At 38.3% G+C, this 13,901-nt stretch overlaps 1 protein-coding gene across 1 annotated transcript; it reads left to right on the top strand.

Moving 5' to 3' along the window:
• Positions 1-309: 309 nt before the first annotated feature.
• On the top strand, positions 310-13,613 carry LOC141108410 (myosin-4-like; the record flags this gene model as incomplete). The annotated part of the gene is given in 39 exon segments (XM_073600002.1): positions 310-525; positions 604-747; positions 934-1,090; positions 1,178-1,205; positions 1,301-1,415; positions 1,902-1,994; positions 2,077-2,140; positions 2,226-2,324; positions 2,607-2,710; positions 2,791-2,929; positions 3,043-3,161; positions 3,250-3,399; positions 3,478-3,648; positions 3,910-4,216; positions 4,310-4,380; positions 4,464-4,551; positions 4,633-4,750; positions 4,846-4,969; positions 5,250-5,386; positions 5,558-5,813; positions 5,935-6,177; positions 6,263-6,439; positions 6,528-6,673; positions 6,753-6,843; positions 6,928-7,317; positions 8,412-8,538; positions 8,734-8,852; positions 9,719-9,915; positions 10,001-10,184; positions 10,300-10,465; positions 10,564-10,688; positions 11,541-11,849; positions 12,015-12,218; positions 12,307-12,432; positions 12,515-12,685; positions 12,767-12,871; positions 12,978-13,073; positions 13,166-13,300; positions 13,504-13,613. Coding segments are annotated over 39 exon segments (5,820 nt in total). The 3' UTR covers positions 13,525-13,613.
• Positions 13,614-13,901: the final 288 nt, after the last annotated feature.

Below are 13,901 nucleotides of genomic sequence, written 5' to 3'. Positions count from 1 at the left end.
TGGAGGTCCCATCTGAAACTCTGCAGGAGTGATCAGCTGCAGAGACCAACTGTTTTAGCTATGACTTTTGGCAATCAAAGGGTTAAAGAACATTAATCGCTTTCCCTGTTCGACCTCTCTAATGGTTAATTACAAAAAAGAGGCACATTATTCAGCTGTGCCTAAAACACAAATGTGTATAATAGTCCGTACAGGGTAATCAGAGAAGCAATGCTGAAACATTGTTAGCACATACTTCATAAAGAACAGGTCAGATGTATAATATCAACATGAATAACTTTAACATACTTTTTGTTTCTTCTTACTCAGACTGCCTCAGCCATGGCTTCAGACGCAGAAATGTCGGTTTTCGGACCCGCTGCTCCCTTTCTGCGGAAATCTGACAAGGAAAGATTAGAGGCACAGAACAAACCTTTCGATGCCAAGAACACTTGCTTTGTGGAGGATCCCAAAGAGCTCTATGTGAAGGGCTTAATCACTGCTCGTGACAGTGGCAAAGTCACCGTTAAGACAGATGATGGAAAGGTAAGCTGCATAATTCAATCCACATGGTAACAATGCTGGTTAACCACAAGACAGCTCAACCAAGGCTTGTGTTTACAGGACGTAACTGTCAAAGACAGCCAGGTGTACCCCCAGAACCCTCCAAAGTTCGACAAGATTGAAGACATGGCCATGATGACCCACCTGAACGAGGCTTCTGTGTTGTATAATCTCAAAGAACGTTACGCAGCCTGGATGATCTATGTAAGCTGGTTTTATATGTTTTCCATATATATATTCATAAGGTAAAAGTTAGAATCGGCTTAAAGACATCTAAGATATTACCTATGTCCTGCTGGCACTATAAAAAAAAGCAATAAAATAACTGCCCCTTTTATCAAGCACACTGTGAAAAGGAATCTGCTGATTATTTTTTTTTTAAACTTTCAGACCTATTCTGGCTTGTTCTGCGTCACTGTAAACCCCTACAAATGGCTACCAGTGTACAACCCTGAAGTTGTTGCCGGCTACAGAGGAAAGAAGCGTCAGGAAGCCCCACCACACATCTTTTCCATCTCTGATAATGCCTATCAGTTTATGTTAACTGGTAATATGCTTTTCAGAATTAACTTATGCTATTAAGGCATCCACAGATTTCTGCAGACAACTCACGTATGTTTTTAATCTCTTTCAGACCGCGAAAACCAGTCTGTCCTAATTACGTAAGTACAATTTGAGATTGCACTCAGCTATTGCAGTTGTACACTTAAAATATAGCTGTGGCTTTTTACTGACATTCTTTAAAATCTGTAACCAGCGGAGAATCTGGAGCTGGAAAGACTGTGAACACCAAGCGTGTCATTCAATACTTTGCAACAATTGCAGCCATTGGTGATTCAGGAAAGAAGAAGGAATCAAGTAACAGCTTGCAGGTGAGATCAGAGGAACTTTCAAAACATAATATATAACTAAAAGTTGTCTTATGCTATGTACATACGATAGGATTTTCCGACAAAAAAATAGTGGATTTATTTTCGACGGATGTTGGCTGAAACTTTTCTTGCATACACACGGTCGCACAAATGTTGTCGGAAATTCCGAACATCAAGAACGCGGTGACGTACAACACGTACAACAAGCCGTGTGTGAGTCGGAATTGTGTACACACGTTCGAAATTTCTGACAACGGATTTTGTTGTCGGAAAATTTGAGAACCAGCTCTCAAATTTTTGTTGTCGGAAATTTCCGACAACAAATGTCTGATGGAGCCTACACACAGTCGGAATTTCCGTCAACAAGCTCACATCGAACATTTGTTGTCAGAAAATCCTATCGTGTGTACATAGCATAAGTCTCACCGTAATCTTTGTGTCACCATTTCATATAAGAACAACTCTGTATTATTTAACAATTAACAGGGCAACCTGGAAGATCAAATCATCCAGGCCAATCCTCTGTTGGAAGCCTTTGGTAATGCCAAAACCTTGAGAAATGACAACTCCTCCCGTTTTGTAAGTAATAACATTTATATTATTCTAATTAGGATTATTATTTTCTATTTTATACTATCAATATTGTTTTCGAAATCCCCAGGGTAAATTTATCAGAATCCACTTCGGAACCACAGGAAAACTATCTTCTGCAGATATCGAAACCTGTAAGACTTGCTGAAAACTTTTCATACATACTTCTTTTGACACTTATTTGTTCCTTCAGTAATAGCTGTAACCTTTTCTTTATAGACTTGCTAGAGAAGTCCAGAGTCACATTCCAGCTTTCAGCTGAAAGAAGCTACCACATCTTCTACCAGATCCTGACCAACAAGAAACCAGAACTGATTGGTAACTTCAATTAAACTTCCATATAAATCTTCTGCAAAAGTAGTAAGAATATAGAGAATAGTCATTTACTTTCAAATATATTTATGTTGTTAGAATATGAGCAGCTTAGTTATGTTTACTTTGATTAAATATATATTGTATTTGTTGTATGCTTACAAATATGTGTGTACATATTTGTATGCTGTACAAATAGCAAGTGAGTTTATCTGTGGCAATAATGGTGATAATTTAATATAAGTTATTAGAGAATGTCACTTTTATAATAATCTTCATATCTTTTAGAAATGCTTCTTCTGACAACAAACCCATACGACTACTCCTTCATCAGCCAGGGTGAGATTGCTGTCAAGAGTATCGATGACACGGAGGAATTGATGGCTACAGATGTAAGTAGCGTAACTGTAGGTTCTTTAGCAATAACCAGAGACAATTGTGCAAAACATGACACACATACATATATTTGCAGAGTGCCATTGACATCCTGGGCTTCTCCCCAGATGAAAAAAATGGCATCTACAAGTCGACTGGTGCTGTTATGCACCATGGTAACATGAGATTCAAGCAGAAACAAAGAGAGGAGCAGGCTGAGCCTGATGGCACAGAAGGTAAGTAAAAATATATTTATACTTAACAGGAAATTAAACAAAGGCACATAAACTCTGTACACGCTCTAGACAAGCTCTCTTTTTTATTAAAAATGTTACATATTATTTTCTAGTTGCCGATAAAATTGCCTACTTGATGGGACTGAATTCTGCTGACCTGCTAAAGGCTCTCTGCTATCCTAGGGTCAAAGTCGGCAATGAATTTGTCACTAAGGGACAAACTGTCCAACAGGTAATATGCTATATAGAATCATAGAGGTAAATGTTAAGGTTAGTTAGAATATTCTGGTAGGAAATTATTAATGTGTCATTTTTTATAGGTTTATAATGCCATTGGTGCCCTCACCAAATCTGTATATGAGAAGCTCTTCTTGTGGATGGTTGTCCGTATTAACCAACAGCTGGACACTAAACAGCCAAGACAGTACTTCATTGGTGTACTGGATATCGCTGGATTTGAGATATTTGATGTAAGTAGAACTTTAAAATTCTGCAGAAAACCTGGGATACATAGTATTAGTAGTAATATTATCTAAATTCTCACATAGTTCAACAGCTTGGAGCAACTTTGTATTAACTTCACTAATGAGAAGTTGCAGCAGTTCTTTAACCACCACATGTTTGTCCTGGAACAAGAGGAGTACAAAAAAGAAGGAATTGATTGGGAGTTCATTGACTTTGGTATGGATCTTGCAGCCTGTATTGAGCTTATTGAGAAGGTGCGTGCCAGTCTTTTGCATTCTTTCTTTTAAATTATTAGTAGATTTGAGATTTACACATATATATATATATATATATATATATATATATATATATATAATTTTCATTTCCTGGCCTGCCCTCACTTCAGAACAATTTTTCTAATGTGTACTGACGTGTGGCTGGCCAGAAAAAAAAAAAAAAAAAAAATATATATATATATATATATATATATATATATATATATATATATATATTTATTATTATTTGTTTCTTCACAGCCAATGGGCATTTTCTCAATCCTGGAGGAGGAGTGCATGTTCCCCAAGGCTACCGACACTTCCTTCAAGAATAAGCTCTATGATCAACATCTGGGCAAGTGTAAGAACTTTGAGAAGCCCAAGCCTGGTAAGGGAAAAGCGGAAGCTCACTTCTCTCTGGTGCATTATGCTGGCACTGTGGATTACAACATCAGTGGATGGCTTGACAAGAACAAGGACCCACTGAACGAGACTGTTGTTGGCCTTTACCAGAAGTCTTCAGTGAAGCTCCTGGCCCTACTTTACTCTTCATACTCAGCTACTGATAGTAAGTAATCCATTGAAAATATTATAATAATGTAACTCTTCACTTTTCACACATTCCATGGAATAAATTTAAACATTTAAATCTTTTTTTCAGGTGACTCTGGTGGAAAGGGTGGAAAGAAAAAGAAGGGTTCCTCCTTCCAGACTGTGTCTGCCCTGTTCAGAGTAATTAGTTTGAATGGCAAAAATGATACTGTTCTATAACATTTTTATGCAAACATAGTTACTATAAATGTAATGCTTTACAGGAAAATCTAAACAAGCTGATGACCAACCTGAGGAGCACTCACCCTCACTTTGTGCGTTGTCTGATCCCCAATGAGACAAAGACTCCAGGTAGGTGTTTTTTGTACTATAGGGCATAGAACAGTGTAGATTTTGTTCTGTTTTATAACAATGTGTGTCACCCTTCTCCAGGTACTATGGAGAACCATCTGATCATCCACCAGCTGAGGTGTAACGGTGTACTGGAAGGTATCAGAATCTGCAGAAAGGGCTTCCCCAGCAGAATCCTTTATGGTGACTTTAAACAACGGTAATGTTTTTGCTTTATCCTCCAGTTGCTAACTTTTTCAGCATTTTCACAAACTGATAAAAACTAATATTTGAATGGTGTTTGGCTGACTTCAGATACAAGATCCTGAATGCTAGCGCAATTCCAGAAGGACAATTCATTGACAGCAAAAAGGCTTCTGAAAAACTCCTTGGCTCAATTGACGTTGACCACACTCAGTACAAGTTTGGACATACTAAGGTATAAAATGGCTTTTTTTAAGTTAGTGCAGAAACACTGTGGGTTTTTAAAAGTGGTTTAATTAAGATTTGTTTTCTAGACTTGTGCACAACGGAAAATTTCGTTTAGTTTCGGTTCGTTGTCATTCATAAAATACATAATTTCGTTCTGTTATATTTGTTATGTTACGTTAATACGTTTTTGGATAATTCATTATTATTCGTAGAGTGACGAGATTCGTTATACTGAATCTCGAATCATGTAGAATTAATTCGTTATATGCGCTATATTTTCCCCACAGGTGTTCTTCAAAGCTGGTCTTCTGGGTACCCTGGAAGAAATGAGAGATGATAAGTTGGCCCAGCTGATCACTCGCACTCAAGCTCGTTGCAGAGGTTTCTTGATGAGAGTAGAATTTAAGAAGATGATAGAAAGAAGGTATTTATAACATTGCACTGTATTACACCTGGCCTCTGATCCAGGAATTAAACCACTACGTTTCCCAAAAACCTTGTAGTAGAATACTTTATTTTTATATTATACAAAATAAAGATAAGCTGATTGACTTGTATTCACATAACAATGACTATTATGCATTCTTTAAAATAGGGATGCAATCTTTGTCATCCAGTACAATGTCAGATCTTTTATGAATGTAAAGCACTGGCCATGGATGAAACTGTACTTTAAGATTAAGCCTCTTTTGAAGAGTGCTGAGACAGAGAAGGAGATGGCTAATATGAAAGAAGAATTTGAAAAGACCAAGGATGCACTTACTAAATCAGAAGCAAAGAGGAAAGTACTAGAAGAGAAGATGGTTGTCCTTCTGCAGGAGAAGAATGACCTCCAACTTCAAGTGCAGTCTGTAAGATGCTCTAAAAAAAACATGCACAGAATTGTTTTAAAAACTTTTTTTTGACATTAACCACATTACTTCCTTTTATCTGGGTTACTTACATTACTTATATTACATTCTATGCATGTAGGAAGGTGAGAGCTTAAATGATGCAGAGGAAAGGTGTGATGGTCTTATTAAGAACAAGATTCAACTGGAGGCCAAAGTCAAAGAGCTCAACGAAAGGCTTGAAGATGAGGAGGAAAGCAATGCAGAACTTACAGCCAAGAAGAGGAAATTGGAAGATGAATGCTCTGAACTCAAGAAGGACATTGATGACTTAGAGCTGACATTGGCCAAAGTTGAAAAAGAGAAACATGCAACAGAAAACAAGGTTAGACACATTATAATAGTCATGTAAATACCATGTTTCTAATCAGTATAGCAGAGGTTGTGTATCATTCTTCCACTTTTCATAGGTTAAAAACCTTACTGAAGAACTTAAATCTCTGGATGAGAGCATCTCTAAGCTCACCAAGGAGAAGAAAGCTCTTCAAGAGGCTCATCAACAAACTCTTGATGATCTGCAGGCAGAGGAGGACAAAGTTAGCTCACTCACTAAAGCAAAAACTAAGCTTGAACAGCAAGTGGATGATGTGAGCACTTTTAGTTTAATTTGTGCCTAATTTTTGCTCGATAACTGACCTGGTGACATATTCATAAAAATTTTTTTTACCCAATCAGCTGGAAGGTTCTTTGGAGCAAGAGAAGAAACTTCGTCTTGACCTTGAGAGAGCCAAGAGGAAGCTTGAAGGTGACTTGAAACTGTCTCAGGAAACACTCATGGATCTGGAAAATGAAAAACAACAAACTGAAGAAAAGCTCAAGAAGTTAGTAAGATTAAAACTTTTTAGAAACATATGTGCATTGAAAAGAAGTCTCTAACAACTACTAATTTTGCCACCATAGGAAGGACTTTGAAATAAGCCAGCTACAAGGAAGGATTGAAGATGAGCAATCCCTGGGATTTCAGCTGCAAAAAAAGATCAAGGAGCTACAAGTAAGTTTACAGAGGTAAAATGCAGCCATATTTGTTTTGATGATCAGTAAAGCTGTATATAATAACGGAATGTCCCTTTAAAAGGCCCGTATTGAAGAACTTGAGGAAGAGATAGAAGCTGAGCGTGCTGCTCGTGCCAAGGTTGAGAAACAGAGAGCTGACTTGTCTAGAGAACTTGAGGAGATCAGCGAGAGGCTTGAAGAAGCTGGTGGTGCCACTTCTGTTCAGATTGAACTGAACAAAAAACGTGAGGCTGAGTTCCAGAAACTGAGACGTGATCTGGAAGAGTCCACACTTCAGCATGAAGCTACCTCTGCAGCCCTGCGCAAGAAGCATGCTGACAGTGTAGCTGAACTTGGAGAACAGATCGACAATCTCCAGAGGGTTAAGCAGAAGCTGGAGAAGGAGAAGAGTGAACTGAAAATGGAAGTTGATGACCTTGCCAGTAACTTGGAGAATGTCTCCAAAGCAAAAGTAAGGCTAACTTCGATAATAAATGGAATATGTTTTAGAGTAATACTTATATGAGAGTGGTATGAACCTCTAAAACAAAAATGTTATATATTGCATTTTACCAATCCTTAAATGTGGTGATCTGGCCAGTAACACACATCCTGTCTTAGGGTGTCTCCACCTGGATGGAAGAGCAAAGGAGACATACTTGGACTGCAGCACTGACAATTTGGGGAGAGGGTAGTGTTAGATGCAAATGGACTTGACTAACAAATTAAAGTAATTGTAAAGCTTTGTTTATTTAAAAAAACAAAAACAAACATGTCATATTTACCTCCACTGTGCAGCTCGTTTTTCATAGAGTTGCCCCGAACACTGTCTTCTGGGGTCCCTCGGCGGCTCTCGCGGCTCCTCCCCACATCAGATAACCCCCTAGGAGAAGCGCTCTCCCAGGGGGTTACCTTGCGGGCGCGCTCCCAAGTCCATCATTCGGCGTCCATAGATGTCGAATGTATGACTCGGCCCCGCCCCCCGGGGCCCGCAACTTTGGATTTGATTGACAGCAGCGGGAGCCAATGGCTGCCCTGCTATCAATCTATCCAATCAAGAGCCGAGAACCCCGGGCAGAGGAAGAGTGCGTCCCCGCCGGCTGAAGTTCCAGGGCTCAGGTAAGTAAAATGGGGGGGGGGAGGGGCTGGGGGGCCAGTCACTGCCAGGTGTTTTTTTACCTTAATGCATAGGATGCATTAAGGTGAAAAAACACAAGGGTTTACAACCCCTTTAAAGCTGAACACTTGCTAGCTAAGCAGTTACAGCAACAATTTGTTTTTTCTTTTAGGATAAAGGTTTTACATAAATGAATAAATGCTGATCATTGTAAGCACTTCTGTCAGTGTTAAATGGTTTGTCTCAATACTCTTAACTGCCACTTTTTCCTGGACAGCTTGGTCTGTTAAAGTTGAAAAATAAAACATTTACTGGCGAAAATCAGATGAAAATAAAGAAACAAAATCCTTAAAAAAGAAACAAATGCAGCCACCGCAAATAAGTATCGGTAAGCTGCAATATAATAATTTTTGGTTTTTAAATTGATATTGTTACATTTGCTTTTGCAGGCCAACCTTGAGAAAGTGAATCGTGTTTTTGAGGATCAGCTCAGTGAACTCAAGACTAAAGATGATGAGCACATTCGTGTTATCAATGATTTGACTGCACAAAGAGCTCGCTTCCAGACCGAGAATGGTACATTTTTTTAATCAATGTCAATAATTGTTAACGAGTTTCAGTACATTTTATACAATAAAAATAGCAATATACTTTATTATAGGTGGTACACTATATGTATAAAATACTAATATTGCTTTGGCAGTTTTTGGTAATAAATTAAAAACCATTCCTTCATATAATTTGTTCTAAATAAATATTTTCTCTTATTAGGTGAATTTTCTCGACAATTAGAGGAGAAAGAAGCTCTGATTTCTCAGCTGACCAGAGGAAAACAAGGCTTTACTCAGCAAGTTGAGGAACTTAAGAGGCAGCTTGAGGAGGAAAACAAGGTACATGAAAAAGAGAGAAAAAGGCATATTCTTCTGTTTGTATTGGCATGATTCAAATTGATTCAAATTTTTTTTGCTTTTGCCTTGTTCCTGTAGTGAGAAAAAAAACTCTTATTAACCTTCATGATTGGGTCTGTTTTTCTCTGTAACTCTGGAGTTATTCCCCAGGCTGGTGATTCTAGTCCTGATGCTTTAAAGCCACCGAAAGAAAGGGGGAGTAACAATTAATAAAGAGGATGGGATGAATCTCTCATAAAATTGAAGGCTGTTTTCTTGCACCTGTTATTGCAAATATCACAAATAGTCGGTAAACTGCTGCCAATATTCCTCAAAAAATAACGTAGCTGATAGGCCTTCTTCACTGGGAATGAGGGACACCTATCAGCAAAAGTATGTAGGCATAGGACACACCCCTTGCCATGTCCACTTAAAGGAGAATTGTACAAAAAAAACAAGTTTGGTTAAACCAAAAAGTGCTTTTTTTTTACCATTACTATTCCTTTATATTGGCTTTTGGAATTTACAAATGCAGCAATTTAGAAATCAGATAAAAGGTTTAGCACTGGAAAACACTTTAGGATAGATAAAAGTGCATTTTATATACATCTATATAGATAAGACCAAAATGAGGGACAAATGAGGAGGACTGAGGGACAGAGGGACATTGCTCCAAATCAAGGACAGTCCCTCAAAATCAGGGACAGTTGGGAGCTATGGTATTTGCAGCATTTTTACAGATATCAAACATGATGGAAATGTGCTTGCATTCCAGAAAGGCATACTTTAATATACAGTAACTATAGGGTAGAAATTGTTTTACACTGATACCTTAGTGTTTTAATTTTATTGCTGAATATTGTTTACAGGCCAAAAATGCCCTTGCCCATGCCCTGCAATCATCCCGCCATGACTGCGACTTGCTCCGTGAGCAATTTGTAGAGGAACAGGAGGCAAAGGCTGAGCTTCAGAGGTCTCTCTCCAAGGCAAATGGTGAAGTTTCCCAATGGAGAACCAAGTATGAGACTGATGCCATCCAGCGCACAGAAGAACTGGAAGAAGCCAAGTATGCCAGTGAAAAAAAAATAATCAAGTCTAAAATGGAGAGGTGTGTGCAATACCTAACACCCTTTTTGATTATTTAAATACAGAAAGAAGCTTGCTCAACGTCTCCAGGAAGCCGAGGAACAAGTTGAGGCAGTGAACTCCAAATGTGGCTCCCTAGAAAAGACCAAACAGAGGCTTCAGGCTGAAGTTGAGGATCTGATGGTCGATGTAGAGAGAGCAAACAGTGCAGCTGCAGCTCTGGATAAGAAACAGAGGAACTTTGACAAGGTAATGTCAAGATACATACAGAGTAACAAAAGCTGATTTCATGCTAGTAAGGAAAAAACTGTACTTTGAGCCATCATCAACAGATATACAATAACTCTTTTCTGATCTTTTTCAGGTACTTGTTGAATGGAAACAGAAGTATGAAGAAGGCCAGGCTGAGCTAGAGTATGTTCAGAAGGAAGCTAGGGGACTAAGCACAGAAATCTTTAAGATGAAGAACGCTTATGAGGAGTCTTTAGAACACGTTGAAACCCTAAAACGTGAAAACAAGAATTTGCAGCGTAAGAATGAAATGAACCTTATGCATATGAATTGCATCACCTAGTGCAATACATGAGATTAAATATCAGTTACATGATACTGTTAAATTTGATTGCAGAGGAGATTTCAGATCTCACTGAACAGATTGGGGAATCAGTTAAATCAATTAATGAGCTTGAGAAGTCCAGGAAGCAAGTGGAGCAGGAAAAGAGCGACCTACAATCTGCTTTGGAAGAGGCTGAGGTATTACAGCATGTTAAACTAAACCAGTTGGTTAAAGAAGGTTTTACCCCCTTCCTGACCAGGCCATTTTTTTGCGATACTGCACAATTGCTGACAATTGCGAGTTCGTGTGACACTGTACCCAAATAAAATTTGTTTTCTTTTTTTCCCCACAAATAGAGCTTTCTTTTGGTGGTATTTGATCACCTCTGTGGTTTTTATTTTTTGCGCTATTAACAAAAAAAGACCAACAATTTTGAAAAAAAAAACAAACAATATTTTTTACTTTCTGCTATAAAACATATCCAATAAAAAAATGTAAAAAATCTAATTTTATCATCAATTTAGGCCAATTTGTATTCTGCTATATATTTTGATAAAAAAAAAATCCCAAAAAGCGTATATTGATTGGTTTGCTCAAAAGTTACAGCGTCTACAAACTATGGGATAGATTTATAGACTTTTTATTTGTTTTTTTGTTTTTACTAGTAATGGCTAGTAATGGTGGCGTTCAGCGATTTTTAGCAGGACTGCAACATTGCGGTGGACAAATCTGACACTAAGTGACACTTTTTGGGGACCAGTGATACCAGTACCGTGATCAGTGCTAAAAAAAATGCACTGACACTGTATAAATGACATTGGCAGGGAAGGGGTTAATATCAGGGGCAATCAAAGGGTTAACTGTGTTCCCTGGATGTGCTTTCTTACTGTGTAAGAGCCAACCATGAAAATCACGTACAGGTATGTGATTTTGAGCTTAAGGGTCTTCCTGCCGCACTAAATGTACGTGGGGCGGTCCTTAAGTGGTTAAAAAACAGCGTCTTTTTGTTAAAATTTGTCAAGCTTCTAATGTTTTTGGTTATTTGACAGGGATCTCTGGAGCATGAGGAAGCCAAGATTCTCCGCATCCAGCTTGAGCTGAATCAGGTGAAATCTGAGGTGGACAGGAAGATTGCAGAGAAAGAGGAGGAGATCGAGCAACTGAAGAGAAACAGCCAGAGAGTTATTGACACCATGCAGAGCACACTGGATTCTGAAATTAGAAGCAGGAATGATGCTTTGAGACTGAAGAAAAAGATGGAAGGAGACTTGAATGAGATGGAGATCCAGCTGAGCCATGCCAACCGCCAAGCTGCTGAGACTCAGAAACAACTTAGGAATGTGCAAGGTCAACTTAAGGTACTTTCTTCCTCTCCAATTGAACTATATCAGTTTACAAAAATGGTTATTTTTCTGCATCTGGAAACTTTGCTGGTTAAATTTTAAACTCTATTGCAACAGTTTTAATGACATCATTCACTTCAATATTACTATTTACTGTTTGTCTGTCTGTCTGTCCCAAAGGATGTCCAGCTTCATCTTGATGATTCCTTGAGGAGCCAGGAAAACCTGACAGAACAAGTGGCTGTAGTGGAGCGTAGGAATAACCTTCAACAGGCTGAAATTGAGGAAATTAGGGCTTCACTAGAACAGACAGAGAGATCTCGCAAGTTGGCTGAGCAGGAACTTTTGGATGCAAGTGAACGTGTTCAGCTTTTGCACACCCAGGTAAAAGGATAATGTTAGAAAAAGAGACAGGTAAAATATAAAATGGTCTGAAAGGAAAAAGGTCTATAATGTGCTGTCTTGTTTGCAGAACACAAGCCTCATCAACGCCAAAAAGAAGTTAGACAATGACATGAGCCAGCTGCAGAATGAAGTTGAGGAAGCTGTCCAAGTGGCCAGAAATGCTGAGGAGAAAGCCAAGAAAGCCATCACTGATGTGTGTATTCAACTCTCTCTCCATACAAATAATTTATCCAAGAAAGGAAATCTGATTTCAAAGTTTCTTCTCCTACTCAAAGGCTGCATTGATGGCAGAGGAGCTGAAGAAGGAGCAGGACACCAGTGCCCACTTAGAAAGAATGAAGAAGAACCTTGAACAGTCAGTGAAGGACCTGCAGCATCGATTGGATGAAGCAGAACAATTGGCTATGAAGGGTGGCAAGAAACAGATTCAGAAACTGGAGGCTAGGGTAAGCAATTTAATATAGCAGTTTTCTTTCTTAACTGTACTCCAAGAGTGATAACAAATCACATAAAAATTGTTCTTTCAGGTGCGTGAATTGGAGAACGAATTGGAAAATGAACAGAAACGTGGAACAGAGGCAATAAAGGGTGTCCGCAAGTATGAGAGGAGAGTGAAAGAACTGACCTATCAGGTAACTTAACAATGATTTATTTAATCTTTTGGCAAGCAGTACATTAAACTAAATCTTAAAAAATTATAAATGTTATAAACTATAAAATCAATCATTTAATTTCTAGACTGAGGAGGATAGGAAGAATATCGTGAGACTCCAGGATTTGGTAGACAAACTACAGTTGAAAGTAAAAGCCTACAAGAGACAGGCTGAGGAATCTGTAAGTCGGGGATAAAATCTCATTAATTTTCTATGTATATTAAAACCATACATGGAATTCTTGGCTAACAATTGGTCTATTTCCTTCTCCAGGAGGAACAAGCCAATGCTCACCTGTCCCGCTTCAAAAAGGTCCAGCATGAATTAGAAGAAGCTGAGGAGCGAGCTGACATTGCAGAGTCCCAGGTCAACAAATTCAGAGCAAAGAGTCGTGACATTGGTGGAAAGGTACAGACTACTAAATGTTCACTAATATTGCTTTAAGGGGGATAATATACTGTAGAATTAACAATTATTATATATTGTTTGGTAACCTGTTATGATTTTCAAAATCTAAATTTAAAATCAGAAAAAAAAAAACTCTAGTTCCATATTACATAAATTGATTTAGTTTGTCAGAGCATATTGTAAAACCTGTTTTTCTTTTACAGAAACCTGAGAGCGAAGAGTGAATAACTCTCTCCAATACCCACCAGAGGAGGAAGAAATTTGCAGAATGTGAATTTCTGCTTTCTCTAAAACTTGTCTCCTATATGTGTACAAATAAATAATTTTTAATCTTGTAACCATGGTGTTTAATCTAGATCTGATTCCCTTTTCTTTCATGCACCAGAGTAGTGGTTGTAAACTCACATTAGGGCCACACATAATTCTCGGTGTATGTAATGCTAAGGAGGTCTTCCATAGACCGCAGACATACTTATAGAGATACTGGTCAAAGACTGCAGAAATACAATAGGGCATGATGGCCAGACACTGCAGACATATTACAGGTAATGATGGTTACATGACTCTACAGCAGTGGACATCATAGCAGTACTGGAAACAT

This window comes from Aquarana catesbeiana, linkage group LG09 (assembly GCF_042186555.1).
Source record: "Aquarana catesbeiana isolate 2022-GZ linkage group LG09, ASM4218655v1, whole genome shotgun sequence".
NCBI classification, from domain to species: Eukaryota; Metazoa; Chordata; class Amphibia; order Anura; family Ranidae; genus Aquarana; species Aquarana catesbeiana.
Note: the sequence above shows the minus strand (reverse complement) of the source record. Positions and strands in the feature narration are given on the sequence as shown.